Source organism: Rana temporaria, chromosome 4, assembly GCF_905171775.1.
Source record: "Rana temporaria chromosome 4, aRanTem1.1, whole genome shotgun sequence".
Lineage (NCBI taxonomy): Eukaryota > Metazoa > Chordata > Amphibia > Anura > Ranidae > Rana > Rana temporaria.
The window spans coordinates 446,542,270-446,555,313 of NC_053492.1; the positions used below are offsets into that span (position 1 = coordinate 446,542,270).

The 13,044-nt window shown below is 40.3% G+C and overlaps 1 protein-coding gene across 1 annotated transcript in view; it reads right to left on the reverse strand.

Moving 5' to 3' along the window:
• ABCG5 (ATP binding cassette subfamily G member 5) overlaps window positions 1-13,044 on the reverse strand; it is a 46,229-nt gene that overhangs the window by 19,840 nt on the left and 13,345 nt on the right. Inside the window, exons 3-6 of the mRNA XM_040351538.1 lie at window positions 11,116-11,237; window positions 8,883-9,019; window positions 7,039-7,137; window positions 534-666 (exon numbers count right to left, since the gene is read on the reverse strand). Coding sequence (XP_040207472.1) covers window positions 534-666; window positions 7,039-7,137; window positions 8,883-9,019; window positions 11,116-11,237 — 491 coding nt within the window. The remainder of the gene's footprint in view (window positions 1-533; window positions 667-7,038; window positions 7,138-8,882; window positions 9,020-11,115; window positions 11,238-13,044) is intronic.

Sequence of the window (13,044 nt, forward strand, 5' to 3'; positions counted from 1 at the left end):
TCCAGCTTTCACATGCATCTCATATGCATACTTACATACATTGGTACAAGGGTGGCCCAATGTAACTGTGCTAGAAAATCCATACCTGGAACTCAGCTTTAAGGGCAAGAGACAGGTTCCCTTTCATTAATACCTTCCCAGCACTGCCCTACCACTCTGTTTGCCTATTGGACTTGCCAAATAGTCACATGAGCTTCTCTCCTCCAATCATAGAGTTCTCAATGCTACGGTCTAATTTGTGTGGCCCCTTCTTAAGCATGTAGGCTCAATACCGCAGCCTCTATTGTATTAGGGAGGAGCTGCAGTATTGAATTATGCTGTGGGGTACAATGGAGAGCAGACAGACATATTTGTTCTTCCTATAATTTAACCCCATAGTGTAAAAGTGTGGAGAGGTACTGATTGTCCCAGTCAGTAATTTACTAGATAATAAAAGAAGGATGAAGATGACAGCCATGAGTTTGCTCCTCAATCAAAAATGGCAAGTCCCATATTTATATAAGAAATGCTGCATTATATAATGATATACTCACTGGGGTCCTGAATCAATTGGGCTGCTATGGACACCCGACGTCTTTCTCCGCTGGAAATGCCATTGAAAACACGTCCTCCTATTACTGTGTCTGCAGAATGAGTGAGACTCAGCTCCGCCATTACCGAATCAACCTGAAACACATAGGGGAAGAACACACTGCATCATCCAGTATAACATGGGGGTCAGGTGAGACATAGGAGCAGGTACCTTACATCTGATAGGTACTTCCGCAAATATCAAACAGGTGCAATTCCTATTTTTCAGCAATATTTTGGGGGATCTTTTTCTATTTTTCTCAATGAACCATTTTTTTCCAACAATTTATGGCCTGAGGCAATATCTAGCTTGCAAAAGGCATTTGGTGCACACAAAGAAGATTTACACCAACAGTCATAACATTATGACCATCCACATAAGGTTGAGTACGTCCATCTTTTTTAACCTCCCATTTTTGCCGCTAAAACAGCCCTGACTTGGTAAGGCTATGGCCTCATACACACGACCGAGAAACTCGTTGTAAAAGAAACATTGTTTTCCTTGACAAGTTCCTTGTCAGGCTTGTCGAAAATCTTGACAAGCTTTCTTTGCGTACACACTGTCAAGACAAAATCTCGTCATTCTCAAGCGCGGTGACGTACAACACGTACGATGGCACTATAAAGGGGAAGTTCAATTCCACTGGCACAACCCTTGGGGCTGCTTTTGCTAATCTCATGTTACTGCGTGTTAAGTAAAAGTTTGGTAAAAGACGATTCGTGCTTTTCAGTCTGTTACAGCGTGACAAATGTGCTATCTCCATTACGAATGCTACTTTTACCGAAGGTGCGCTCCCGTCTCATACTTTATTCTGAGCATGCGTGGGTTTCTAAGCATACACACGAACGTGTTTCTCGTCGTAAACCAGCCCGACGAGAAACACGACGAGGAAATTGAGACTCCCACGCGACCGGTTTCCTCGACAAAATCCATCAAGAAACTTGGTTGCAGAGCTTTTTTGCCGAGGAAAACGGTTGTGTGTATGTTTTTCGTCGAGAAACTGTCGTGGATTTCGACGAGAAAAAAAGAGAACAAGTTCTCTTTTTCCTCGTCGGGAGTCTCAATTTCCTCGTCGTGTTTCTCGTCAGGCTGGTTTACGACGAGAAACACGTTCATGTGTATGCTTAGAAACCCGCGCATGCTCAGAATAAAGTATGAGACGGGAGCCCACCTTAGGTAAAAGTATCGTTCGTAATGGAGATAGCACATTTGTCACGCTGTAACAGACTGAAAAGCGCAAATCGTCTCTCACCAAACTTTTACTTAACACGCAGTAACATGAGATTAGCAAAAACAGCCCCAAGGGTGGCGCCAATGTATTAGAACTTCCCCTTTATAGTGCCGTCGTACGTGTTGTACGTCACCGTGTTTGAGAACGACGAGATTTTGTCTTGACAGTGTGTACGCAAAGAAAGCTTGACAAGATTCTCAACAAGCCTGACAAGGAACTTGTCGAGGAAAACAATGTTTCTTTACAACGTGTTTCTCGGTCGTGTGTACAAGGCCGTTCTCTTTTTTGCTCGTCGAGATCCACGACAAAATTTCTTGACGAAAAACATACACACGACCGTTTTCCTCTGCAAAAAAGCTCTGCCACTAAGTTTCTTGATGAATTCTGTTGAGGCCTTAGGCTCCATTAGACCTATGAAGGTATTTTACGGTATCTGGCACCAAACCGTCAGTAGAAGATACTATAAGTCCTGTAATTTTCAAGGTGGGGACCCTGTGGATCAGACTTGTTTTTCCTGCACATCCCACAGATGCTGGATTAAATCTGGAGAGTTTGGAGGACAAGTCAAAACCTCAAACGTGTCCTCAAATCATTCTTGAACCATTTTTGCAGTGACCTAGGGCACATTATCATGCTGAAAGAGGTCACTGGCACCAAGGAATACCGTTTCAATGAAAAGGTGTACTTTGTCAGCAACAATGTTTAGGTAGATGGAACATGTCAAAGTAACATCTACATGAATGGTAGGACCCAAGGTTTCCCAGAAGAACATTGCTCAAAGCATCACATTGCCTCCACCAGCTTGCCTTCTTTCCATACTGCATTCTGGTACCATCTCTTACCCAAGTAATCAATGTTATGCACTTTACCTGTCACTGGTCATAATGATATGGCTGAATGCTGTACATCCTTTGTGGCTATTTAGGAATACATTTAAAAGAAAAAATGTTATGCCCGGAGTACAGCTTTAACATCAATCACCCAACTTTTGCAGTGACTCAAAACTTTATGCTGAAAATGTAATTCTGTATAGTCAGTTTAAAGGATAATTTATTGAAAATATGCTAGTTCTCTGTTATACTGATCCAAAGATTCAATATTATCTATGTCAATGACTTGCTTTAAACCAGTATGCAGACACTGATCCCATCCCCCTTTCCTCCAAACCTTGGATCCTGCCTTTGCTACGACCCAAAAGCCCTTAACCCATTGCTAACACATCCCTTAACATTCTTGGACTCAATTAAATACTTATGCCCTGTACACACGACCAGTTTTCCCGTCGGAATAAACTCTGACGGCTTTTCTGACGGAGTTCCGACGGATTTCCTCTCAAGCTGTCTTGCATACACACGGTCACACTAAAATCCAACCGTCAAGGACGCAGTGACGTAAAACACTACGACGAGCCGAGAAAGCTCTTTTTGATTGTGATTGTTTACATGTGTCAACACATGTCACACTCCATCTGTTACTGTCCCAAATCCATATGCTAATAGAACAGAGCCCTGGGAGGCACTCTGCATATGCTCAGTTTGGTGTGTATTGCTGGAAAGTTTTTTTTCGGGAGGGTGCATGTGATCAGCACTGTGCACACAGAGGGTCGGGGGTCCAACAAGGCAGCCTCAAGGACAGCCGGAGGAGAATAAAAAATTTCTTTTACAAGCTTTAACCAGACACTGATGGAAGTCACAAGACTGCTATATACTGCTGATGAGGAAAGTTATTTAGCAGTTTATATTTACTAAAATAATTGCATTTCCATTTTCTGTGTACTGTGGGGGCCAGATATAGTGAATGCAGGGTCCTGGGTTTAGTAACACTTTAACTGTTTAATGGTTGTATGTCATTGATAAAAATTAAAAGTGCAAGAAATCAGTATGCAGACCAAAAGTCCTGACTTTCCTCTGACTTCACTAGCTACATGCTTGTTGCAGGTCAGTGAATAGAGAGCACAAGGGCCATGACAGAAATTACAATGCTGTGAACCTCTGCTGGAAATCATTTTTGCCCGTCTGTATTATTGATCCAGGGGCTTCAATATTCACTGACCTGGAGAAGGTATTCAGGGCAGGCGTTTTGATTCCCATCTTTGCTTACTGTATGTACATCTCAGGTCAGGGATACACAAGAGTATTGAAGACAGAGATGGTCAGCCAACTAGCATTTTTAAAGAATATTTACCACCATGTTTCTCTCTTGACAGGTTTCCTTTAACCCAATAATTTAGGACTATGAATTCAAAGTATTGTTTATTAGTCATTTACTAGACATGTGTACACTGAAATATTTCATTTCGGAATTTCATTTTCGTCCGAAAAATAAATGTATTTAGTTACTCACGAAATTCGTTTTTATTTATTTAGTTTAGTTAAAAAACAAATTAGTCCGAAAATCCAAATTAACGTTGAATCTGTCAATTGAAGGCTTATGATGTCCGTCCAATGTTCTAAGAAGATTCGACGAAGCAGCTAAACTGTACAACGCCGCAATCATACATTTCCGGTCGAATGCTCCGCGCACAAGTAGATATAGTATATAGTAGAATTCTAATGTTGTATGACTATTAATAATTATATTTATTATTATTACTAGTCAACCAATATTAAAATTCTTCTATAGCCTATGGGCAGAGCATTTGACCATAAATTTCCGCTCGTGGCAATCGTATATTTTTTGCTGCTTCGTCGAATCTTCATGTCTCTATATTGTCGAATCTTCATGTCTCTATAATGTTGAATCTTCATCTCTCTATAATGTTGAATCTTTTCTTTCTATGTCGAATAATCTCGGACTAATATAATTAGGTTAGTCACATTCAACCGTGGGTTCGATAGACAAGGATCGATATTGTCACCGTCATGTCGAATCTTCTATCTGTATTGAACTGTTGTTGCAACAAACGAAAATAAAGCATTTTTTATGTTGGATCTTTCGGATTTCGGATTATGCGCGTTTGCTATCGTTTGTTAAAATGAACGCGAAAATCCCTGAAATTCGGACGAAAACTAATGCACATGTCTATCATTTACATTGTAACTTACATCATAACATGATTGTTACACTCCCTTTCTGACTATGGGATGTGCCACCACGCCATCTGTCATTCCCCATATTGACCTTTGGCTGATTAATGTCTTTGCGATAAGGGCGTGAGTAGATCCCCTCCTCAGAAAACGTTTCATAGATTTATCAGGGCAATATATCTACTCAGAAGTTTATAGAGTTAGCTGATACCAATAGGTACTGTAAGCAGAAGGTTTCATAAATGAACAAAAGTTTAATGACTTAATTTTATTAAATTTTTTAACACATATTTTATGATACTCCATCGGCATTAAAGGGTCACTAAAGGAAAAAAATGTTTTTTGATGAAATGACTGTTTACAGGGTATAGAGACATACAAGTTAACTGATTCCTTTTAAAAATGATTACAAATAGATACAAATCAATCCTATAATGTGCCTGCAGGTTAGTTTCACTTTTAAACTGGTTTCATGTTCCTGTGAACTAGAGAGACACACAGAACAAAAACAAACAAATCCAGGGCAGTGTTTTGTTTTTAAAATGAATCTGATTGGTTCTGTTAAGTTTTAGACACACAGGGCCAGATTCTTAAAAGGCTTACGACGGCGCAACGCCATTTGCGCCGTCGTAAGTCCTAATCTGGCCCGGCGTATCTATGCGACTGATTCTTAGAATCAGTTACGCATAGATATCCCTTAGATCTGACAGGTGTAAGGCTCTTATGCTGTCAGATCTTAGATGCATTTTTTCTCCCGCCGCTAGGTGTCGCAGACGTCGTTTTCCCCGTCGTCTATGCAAATTAGGTATTTACGCGAGATTCCCGAATGTACACGCGGTCAACGCAGGGAATTTACGACATTTCCGTAGCTTTTGCGACACGTAAAGTTGCCCCTGCTATATGAGGGGCAACCAACGTTAAGTATGGCCGTCGTTCCCGCGTCGAAATTTAAATAAGTACGTCGTTTGCGTAAGTCGTCCGTGAATGGCGCTGGACGCCATTTACGTTAACGTCAAAACCAATGACATCCATGCGACGTCATTTAGCGCAATGCACGTCGGGAAATTTTAGGGACGGCGCATGCGCAGTACGATCGGTGTGGGAACGCGCCTAATTTAAATGATCCACGCCCCCTACCTGGATCATTTGAATTAGGCGGGCTTGCGCCGGAGAATTTACGCTGCCGCAACTTTACAGGCAAGTGCTTTGTGAATCAAGCACTTGCCCGTAAAACTTGTGGCTGCGTAACGTAAACGAGATACGTTACGGCCGCATAGTTTTATGCCGATCTACGAGAATCTGGCCCACAGTAATGACAGCTTAGACCACCGTGAAAAGCTCCCAGTACTGTGGTTATAAGGAGCCAGACAAGCAGGAAGTGTGGAGATCACAGCAGAATTACAGCAACTTCAAAGCAAAAACGAACAATGAGGACATGGAACCAGTATTGCAGTAAGGTAAAGGAAGCTATTTAGCTAAAAAAAAAATTCCTTTAGTGATCCTTTAAGGTTTTCATTGTTGAACCTGCTGTTTTTCCCCCACCCTAAGGGGTGCCAGATTTACTATGTTATATGTTCTTTCCTTTTCTTTTTTCCTGCCTATTTCTCCTCTTTCTCTTGCTTCTGTTCCTTCTCAGGCTGTTATGGAACTGGGTGGCTCAGGCAGTAGACCCTCACTTGGGTCTTTATCATCATATATTTAATTTCTTTTTTTTTTTACACAACCCTCTATACAATTTGGTTTTAAATGGTATTGTACTATATGCTATGTACTATGTCTTTGGGTTTTATATGCTATTTACTCTTGCCTGGACACCCTCCCAGTGAGACTAGTTTCTCACTTCGGTCAATGGATTGTATTAGAGCCTGTTGTTTCTCAGGATGCATTATTCGGTTTTCAATATGCTTATAAATAAAGATTAAAAAAATATATATATTGTAATTTGGGCCAAACTGGCCCAAATGAACTATTTTCATCACTGAAGAATGTGGCCGCTGTGTGTGGTAATTAGCCCGTATATCAAGTTGGTATCACTTATGGGTGCAAGGCATTAAAAAAAAAAAAAATCTTTAAAATATATAAAATAAAAATTATTCTGAAAGAAGAGTTGCAGCTTTAAATTAAACTGTTTTAATAACCCCCCCCTTGGCCTCTGTGTAAGCAGACATGCAGTGTACTTTACCACTGTAGGGTAATTGTCAGAAACCAACCTTCTTCTTTATGGCATCTTTAGAGTGTTTTTGAAGTGCCAGCAAAGCTGTGTAGGTCAAGGTTTCCCGAACCGTCAGATGAGCAAGCAGACTGTCATGCTGCAAAATGAAAAAAAAATAAAAATAAATAAATTATATATATATATATATATATATATATATATATATATATATATATATACACTAATAACATTTAAAACATTGTATATTAAATATGATAGATACACTATTGTATAAGGTATGGTTTATTGAATATGATTGCATTTTCAAATTTTGTCTATGAGAGTAATGACATTTCAACATTTCTACATCTTTTAACAAAACAGTAGTAATATACAGAATTGATTTCAGTACGATTCTGTTCTTTCTTTAGTCTGTTAAATGTCTGAACTGAAAATAACCACTATAAAGAGTTAACTGAAGAGCAATAAAAGCAAAAATATATATATAAAATAGTGCAAAAAAACAAATAAGCATTGTTTTGTAAAAATTTATAAAAAATCACCTTTAATGCTAAAACCTGAAATTCTTTCTTTTTTTTTAAGGAAAACAAAATTGTAGATTTATGAACCAAAAGGGGGTTGGCATCTAAATGAGTATACACACCTATTAAATATAGGCGAAGTTAATAGTTTGGATTTCAATGAAAATATTGTGAAAATTTGGAGATTTTGGTGAAATTTCAACCATTAAGGTTAAATGAAAAAGAAAGACTAAATGTTGGGACTTTTAAATGAAGCACACTGCTAAACTCGATGAACCAACTGAAGTATACAAATTAATTAATTACAGGAAGGGCATGACAAACGCCAATAAGAGGTATATAGATACAAAGTCCCACCTTAGCTTGAGGCCTTGTACACACGACCGAGGAACTCGGCGGGCGAAACACATAGTTTTCCTCGTCGAGTTCTTGTTAGGCTGTCGAGGAACTCGACAAGCCAATTTTCTCCATTCCCGTCGAGGAAAAAGAGAACTTGCTCTCTTTTTGGCTCGTCGAGTTTCTCGACAGTTTCCCCGCTGAAAAATGTACACACGACCGGTTTCCTCGGCAAAAAAAATCTCCCACCAAATTTCTTGATGGATTCTGCCAAGGAAACCGGTCGTGTGTACGAGGCCTGAGTTTAGCATTTTGTTCAACTTATTAAGGTTAAATGCATTAAACTGTTACTAATCCCACAACAGTAAAATCAGTCTGTATATGCAGTAAAGCAAGCTTTTTAACCTCACTGCAGAACCTAAGGGGTTAATCCTGAGCATTGTGCAAGAAGGCTGTTTGATCCTGTCTTCTCTGATCCTCCCCTTATTCCACTGTCCCCAATCTATCTGCTGATAGAACAGAGCATTGGAGGCTCATGCTCGGTTTGGTGTGTATTGCTACAGAGTTTTTTTTTCTGGCAGGGTGCATGTGATCAGCACAGGGCCAATCAGCACTGTGCAGACAGAGGGTCAGGAGTCATGCAGCCTCATAGGACAGCCAGAGTAGAATGAAAATTCCTGCTATAAGCTTTAACCAGACACTGATAGAAGTCACAAGACTGCTATATACTGCTGATGAGAAAAGGTATTTTATACTGCTGATGAGAAAGGGTATTTAGCAGTTTATATTTAATTAAATAATTGAATTTCCATGTTCTGTGTACTGTGCACAACCAGATATAGTGACTGCATGCTCCTGGGTTTAGTAACATTTTAAATGTAATAGGGAAAGCAAAATGAAGGTGGTTTATGGCATTTTTAATGGGTATAATGAACTTTCAAAGGAAAACTCAAGAATGTATTAATTATACATTGACAAGTGTTGGCATGTTTCTTTTTCTAATTTTCATAATATAGTACTGTACCTGTAAGACGTAAGAAAAACAATCTTGAAATTGTTCCTTCCTTAGCTGGGAACCATTCACATAAACCTCACCGAGCAATGTACCTTTTCTTCCTATCCTCCCAGAGATAGCATCCAAAAGCGTTGTCTTTCCAGAGCCTTAAGATAATTAGGGATTACTTTTTTTTTTTAACTGGGACATCCAACTAACAACTTTCAAATGTCTTCTTTATATATATACATTTTTCATCTCAATACATTTTTTTTATTATTTAAAACAGCGGCCGTATGATATTTTTTATACTTGCTAAATACATAAGTCAAAATTATTTAAATTATTTTGAGTTGGAGAATTGAACCCTTTAACCCATCTAACAAGCCATATTTAAAGTACTGTGCAGTAGTACCTTGGATACAAGCATAATTTCTTCCAGAAGCATGCTTGTAACCCAAAGCACTCGTATATCAAAGCGAGTTTCCCGATAACAATCAATTAAAACTCAGATAATTTGCTCCAGTATCACTGTTAGTTTATGCAGTACCGCATGTGGCCAGAGGTGGGGGAGCCGGATACTTTTAGAAACACTCAGGCCCCGTACACACGACCGAGGAACTCGACGTGCCAAACACATCGAGTTCCTCGTCGAGTTCAGTGTGGAAGCCGCCGAGGAGCTCGGCGGGCCGACTTTCCTCATTGAACAACGAGGAAATAGAGAACATGTTCTCTTTTCGGCCCGACGAGTTCCTCGACGGGTTCCTCGCTGAAAAGTGTACACACGACCGAGTTTCTCGCCAGAATCCAGCTCCGACCGAGTTTCTGGCTGAATTCTGCCGAGAAACTCGGTCGTGTGTACGGGGCCTCAGGCCTCATACACACGACCGAGTTTCTCTGCAAAAACCAGCAAGAAACTTGCTGGGAGATATTTTTTTGCCGAGGAAACCGGTCGTGTGTACATTTCCGTCGAGGAAACTGTCGAGAAACTCGACGAGCCAAAAAGAGAGCAAGTTCTCTATTTCCTTGACGGGAATGGAGAAAATTGGCTTGTCGAGTTTCTCGACAGCCTAACAAAGAACTCGACGAGGAAAACGATGTGTTTCGCCCGTCGAGTTCCTCGGTCGTGTGTACGAGGCTTCAGAGATGCTCGGAGACCATTCAGAGATGCTCAGAGACACTCAAAATTAAGGGTTTTTCAAGTGTCTTCGAGCATCTGCCCCCCCCCCCCCCACCTCTAGCCACATGTGGTACTGCACACCCCAGAGGCTTGAATCCTGCTCGTCATGCGAGACAACGATTGCCAATCGTGTCTGGTTTAAAAAAAAAGCTTGTATTGCGAAACGCTTGCAAATCGTGTTACTCGCAATCTGAGCTTTTACATTACTGTTAAAGTAAAGCCAAAATCTTTTTCTTTTTTTTATATAAATAGGCAATGATTAGAACCTTTGTCAGAATTTTTTTTGTGCTGTCTGTGTCCCTGCAGGGGAGATTTCCCTTCAATTCTTGTCCAGGAACACAAGACACAACAGGGTAAAATTCTCCAAAGTGAGCATAAATGATCAACAGTTGTCACCGGAACAGAAGTCCCCATTTAAAAATATTTCCCCTCACCTCTTGTTCCAGTGACAGGTATAATATTTAGAATTTCCCTCTTCATTCTATCGCTGTACCAATGGCTACAGAAACAAATGGATAGGGTGAATCCCCCCTATGGGAACACAGGCAGCATCAATAAAAAGTAAAAACATTAATGAACAAAAGCTTTCAACACTTCCCAATTTATTCAAAACTACAAAAATGTGTGGTCACGTTTAACTCTATTGCTGTGTACACACGATCGGACATTCCGACAACAAAACCATGGATTTTTTCCCCGACGGATGGTTCAAACTTGTCTTGCATACACACGGTCACACAAATGTTGTCGAAAATTGCGAACGTCAAGAACACGGTGACGTACAACACCACGACGAGCCGACGACGTGAGAAAAATGAAGTTCAATAGCCAGTGCGGCGGCTCTTCTGCTTGTTTCCGAGCATGCATGGAATTTTGTGAACCAGCTCTCAAATTTTTGTTGTCGGAAATTCCAACAGCAAATGTCCGATGGAGCCTAAACACGGTCAGAATTTCTGACAATAAGCTCCCATCGAACATTTGTTATTGGAAATTCCGACCGTGTGTACACGGCATTAGTATTGCACTATAGGGCAGTATAAGTTTATTAAGCATCAAATGGAAAAAGGGTAATCTTCCACTTACCAGAATTTCCTAATATTGCCATAATCTGACCGCTTTCCATATGAAAGGAGACATTCCTTAAAATCTGCCTTGTCCATTTGTTGTAATATGATTGTATATCCCACCATGGTCCAGCTCGCGCTCTAAGAACAGAATGAAGGAGCAATAACTGAGCATGGAACAATCTCCAATAAATTGAAACACATCTATCATGTGGCCTTTAGGAGGAAGGGGTCATGAATTTATATCAGTCAAGTGAACCTCACAAATATATGCTAATATGGTAACAAAAATTCCATCATCAGTCTCCTGGGTTTACCACACATGGGCAATTTACTGAGATATGGCCATAGTTGTGCAAATTGAAAAGGAGTTTAACAATCTTGAGTATTAACTTTTTGGAGTTGGGTGGTATGATCAGAGTAGGGAGGCTAAATGCCCATTGTTCCCAGTGGTCAAGTATACCAATAATAGTGATAATATGGATTTAGAGCTAACTATGAATGCAGCAACAAGTACAAAGGTGTTAATCATGTTCCCCGCATAATTAGAAGTAAGTTATTAAAGTTATACTAAAAGGCATTATAAAGATGAAAAACACATGGGGCTAGATTCACGTACCGCGGCATATTTTTGAGCGGGCGTAGCGCATCTCATATGCGCTACGCCGACGTTACATAGAGAGGCAAGTACAGTATTCACAAAGCACTTGCTCCTTAAGTTACGGCGGCGTAGCGTAAATGGGCCGGCGTAAGCCCGCCTAATTCAAAGTAGGCAGTAGTGGGCGTGCTGTATTATAATTAACCGTGACCCCATGTAAATGAAGGGCCGATCGCACGCATGCTCAGAATCACGTTGCATATCCTCCCTAAGATACGACGGCTCAATGCGTACGACGTGAACGTAACCTACGCCCAGCCCCATTCACGTAAACAACGTAAAATACAACGCTGTTCCCGCGGCCATACCTTACCATGACTTACCCCTGCTTTAGGTGGGATAACTTTACGCCGTACGTACGCCTTACGTAAACGGCGTAGCTTACTGCGAAGGGCGCAAGTACGTTCGTGAATCGGCGTATCTAGGTCATTTACATATTCAACGCGTAAATCAACGGAAGTGCCCCTAGCGGCCAGCGTAAATATGCACCCAAGATACGACGGCGTAGGAGACTTACGTCGGTCGTAGTAAGCCAAAATTCAGGCGTATCTTGTTTCCTGAATATGGCGCATAGATACGACAGCGCATCCTAGAACTTACGCGGCGTATCAATAGATATGTCGCGTAAGCTGTCTGTGAATCCGGCCCATGGGGTTTAAATTCTTAAAGCGTTTGTTACCCCCAAAAAAAAAAAAAAGGATCCTGTTCCCTTAAAGCATGAATAACAATACAGTGCTGGTGCTGTATCATTTAACCACTTCAGCCCCAGAAGAATTTACCCCCTTCCTGACCAGAGCACTTTTTGCGATATGGCACTGCGTCGCTTTAACTGACAATTGTGCGGTCGTGCGACGTTGCACCTAAACAATATATTCCCCCCCCCCCACAAATAGAGCTTTCTTTTGGTGTTATTTGATCACCTCTGCTGTGTTTTTTTTTTTGCGCTATAAACAAAAAAAGAGCGTAAATGTTGAAAAAAAAAACAATATTTTTTACTTTTTGCTATAAAAAATATCCCCAAAAATATATAAAAAACAATTTTTTTCATCAGTTTAGGCCGATATGTATTCTTCTACATATTTTTAGGGAAAAAAATCACAATAAGCGCATACTGATTGGTTTGCACAAAAGCTATAGCGTCTGCAAAATAGGGGATAGATTTTTTTTTTTTATTATAATTTTTTTTGCATTAGTAATGGCGGCGTTCTGCAATTTTTATCGTGACTGCGACATTGCGGCAGACACATCGGACACTTTTGACACTATTTTGGGACCATTGTTGTTTATACA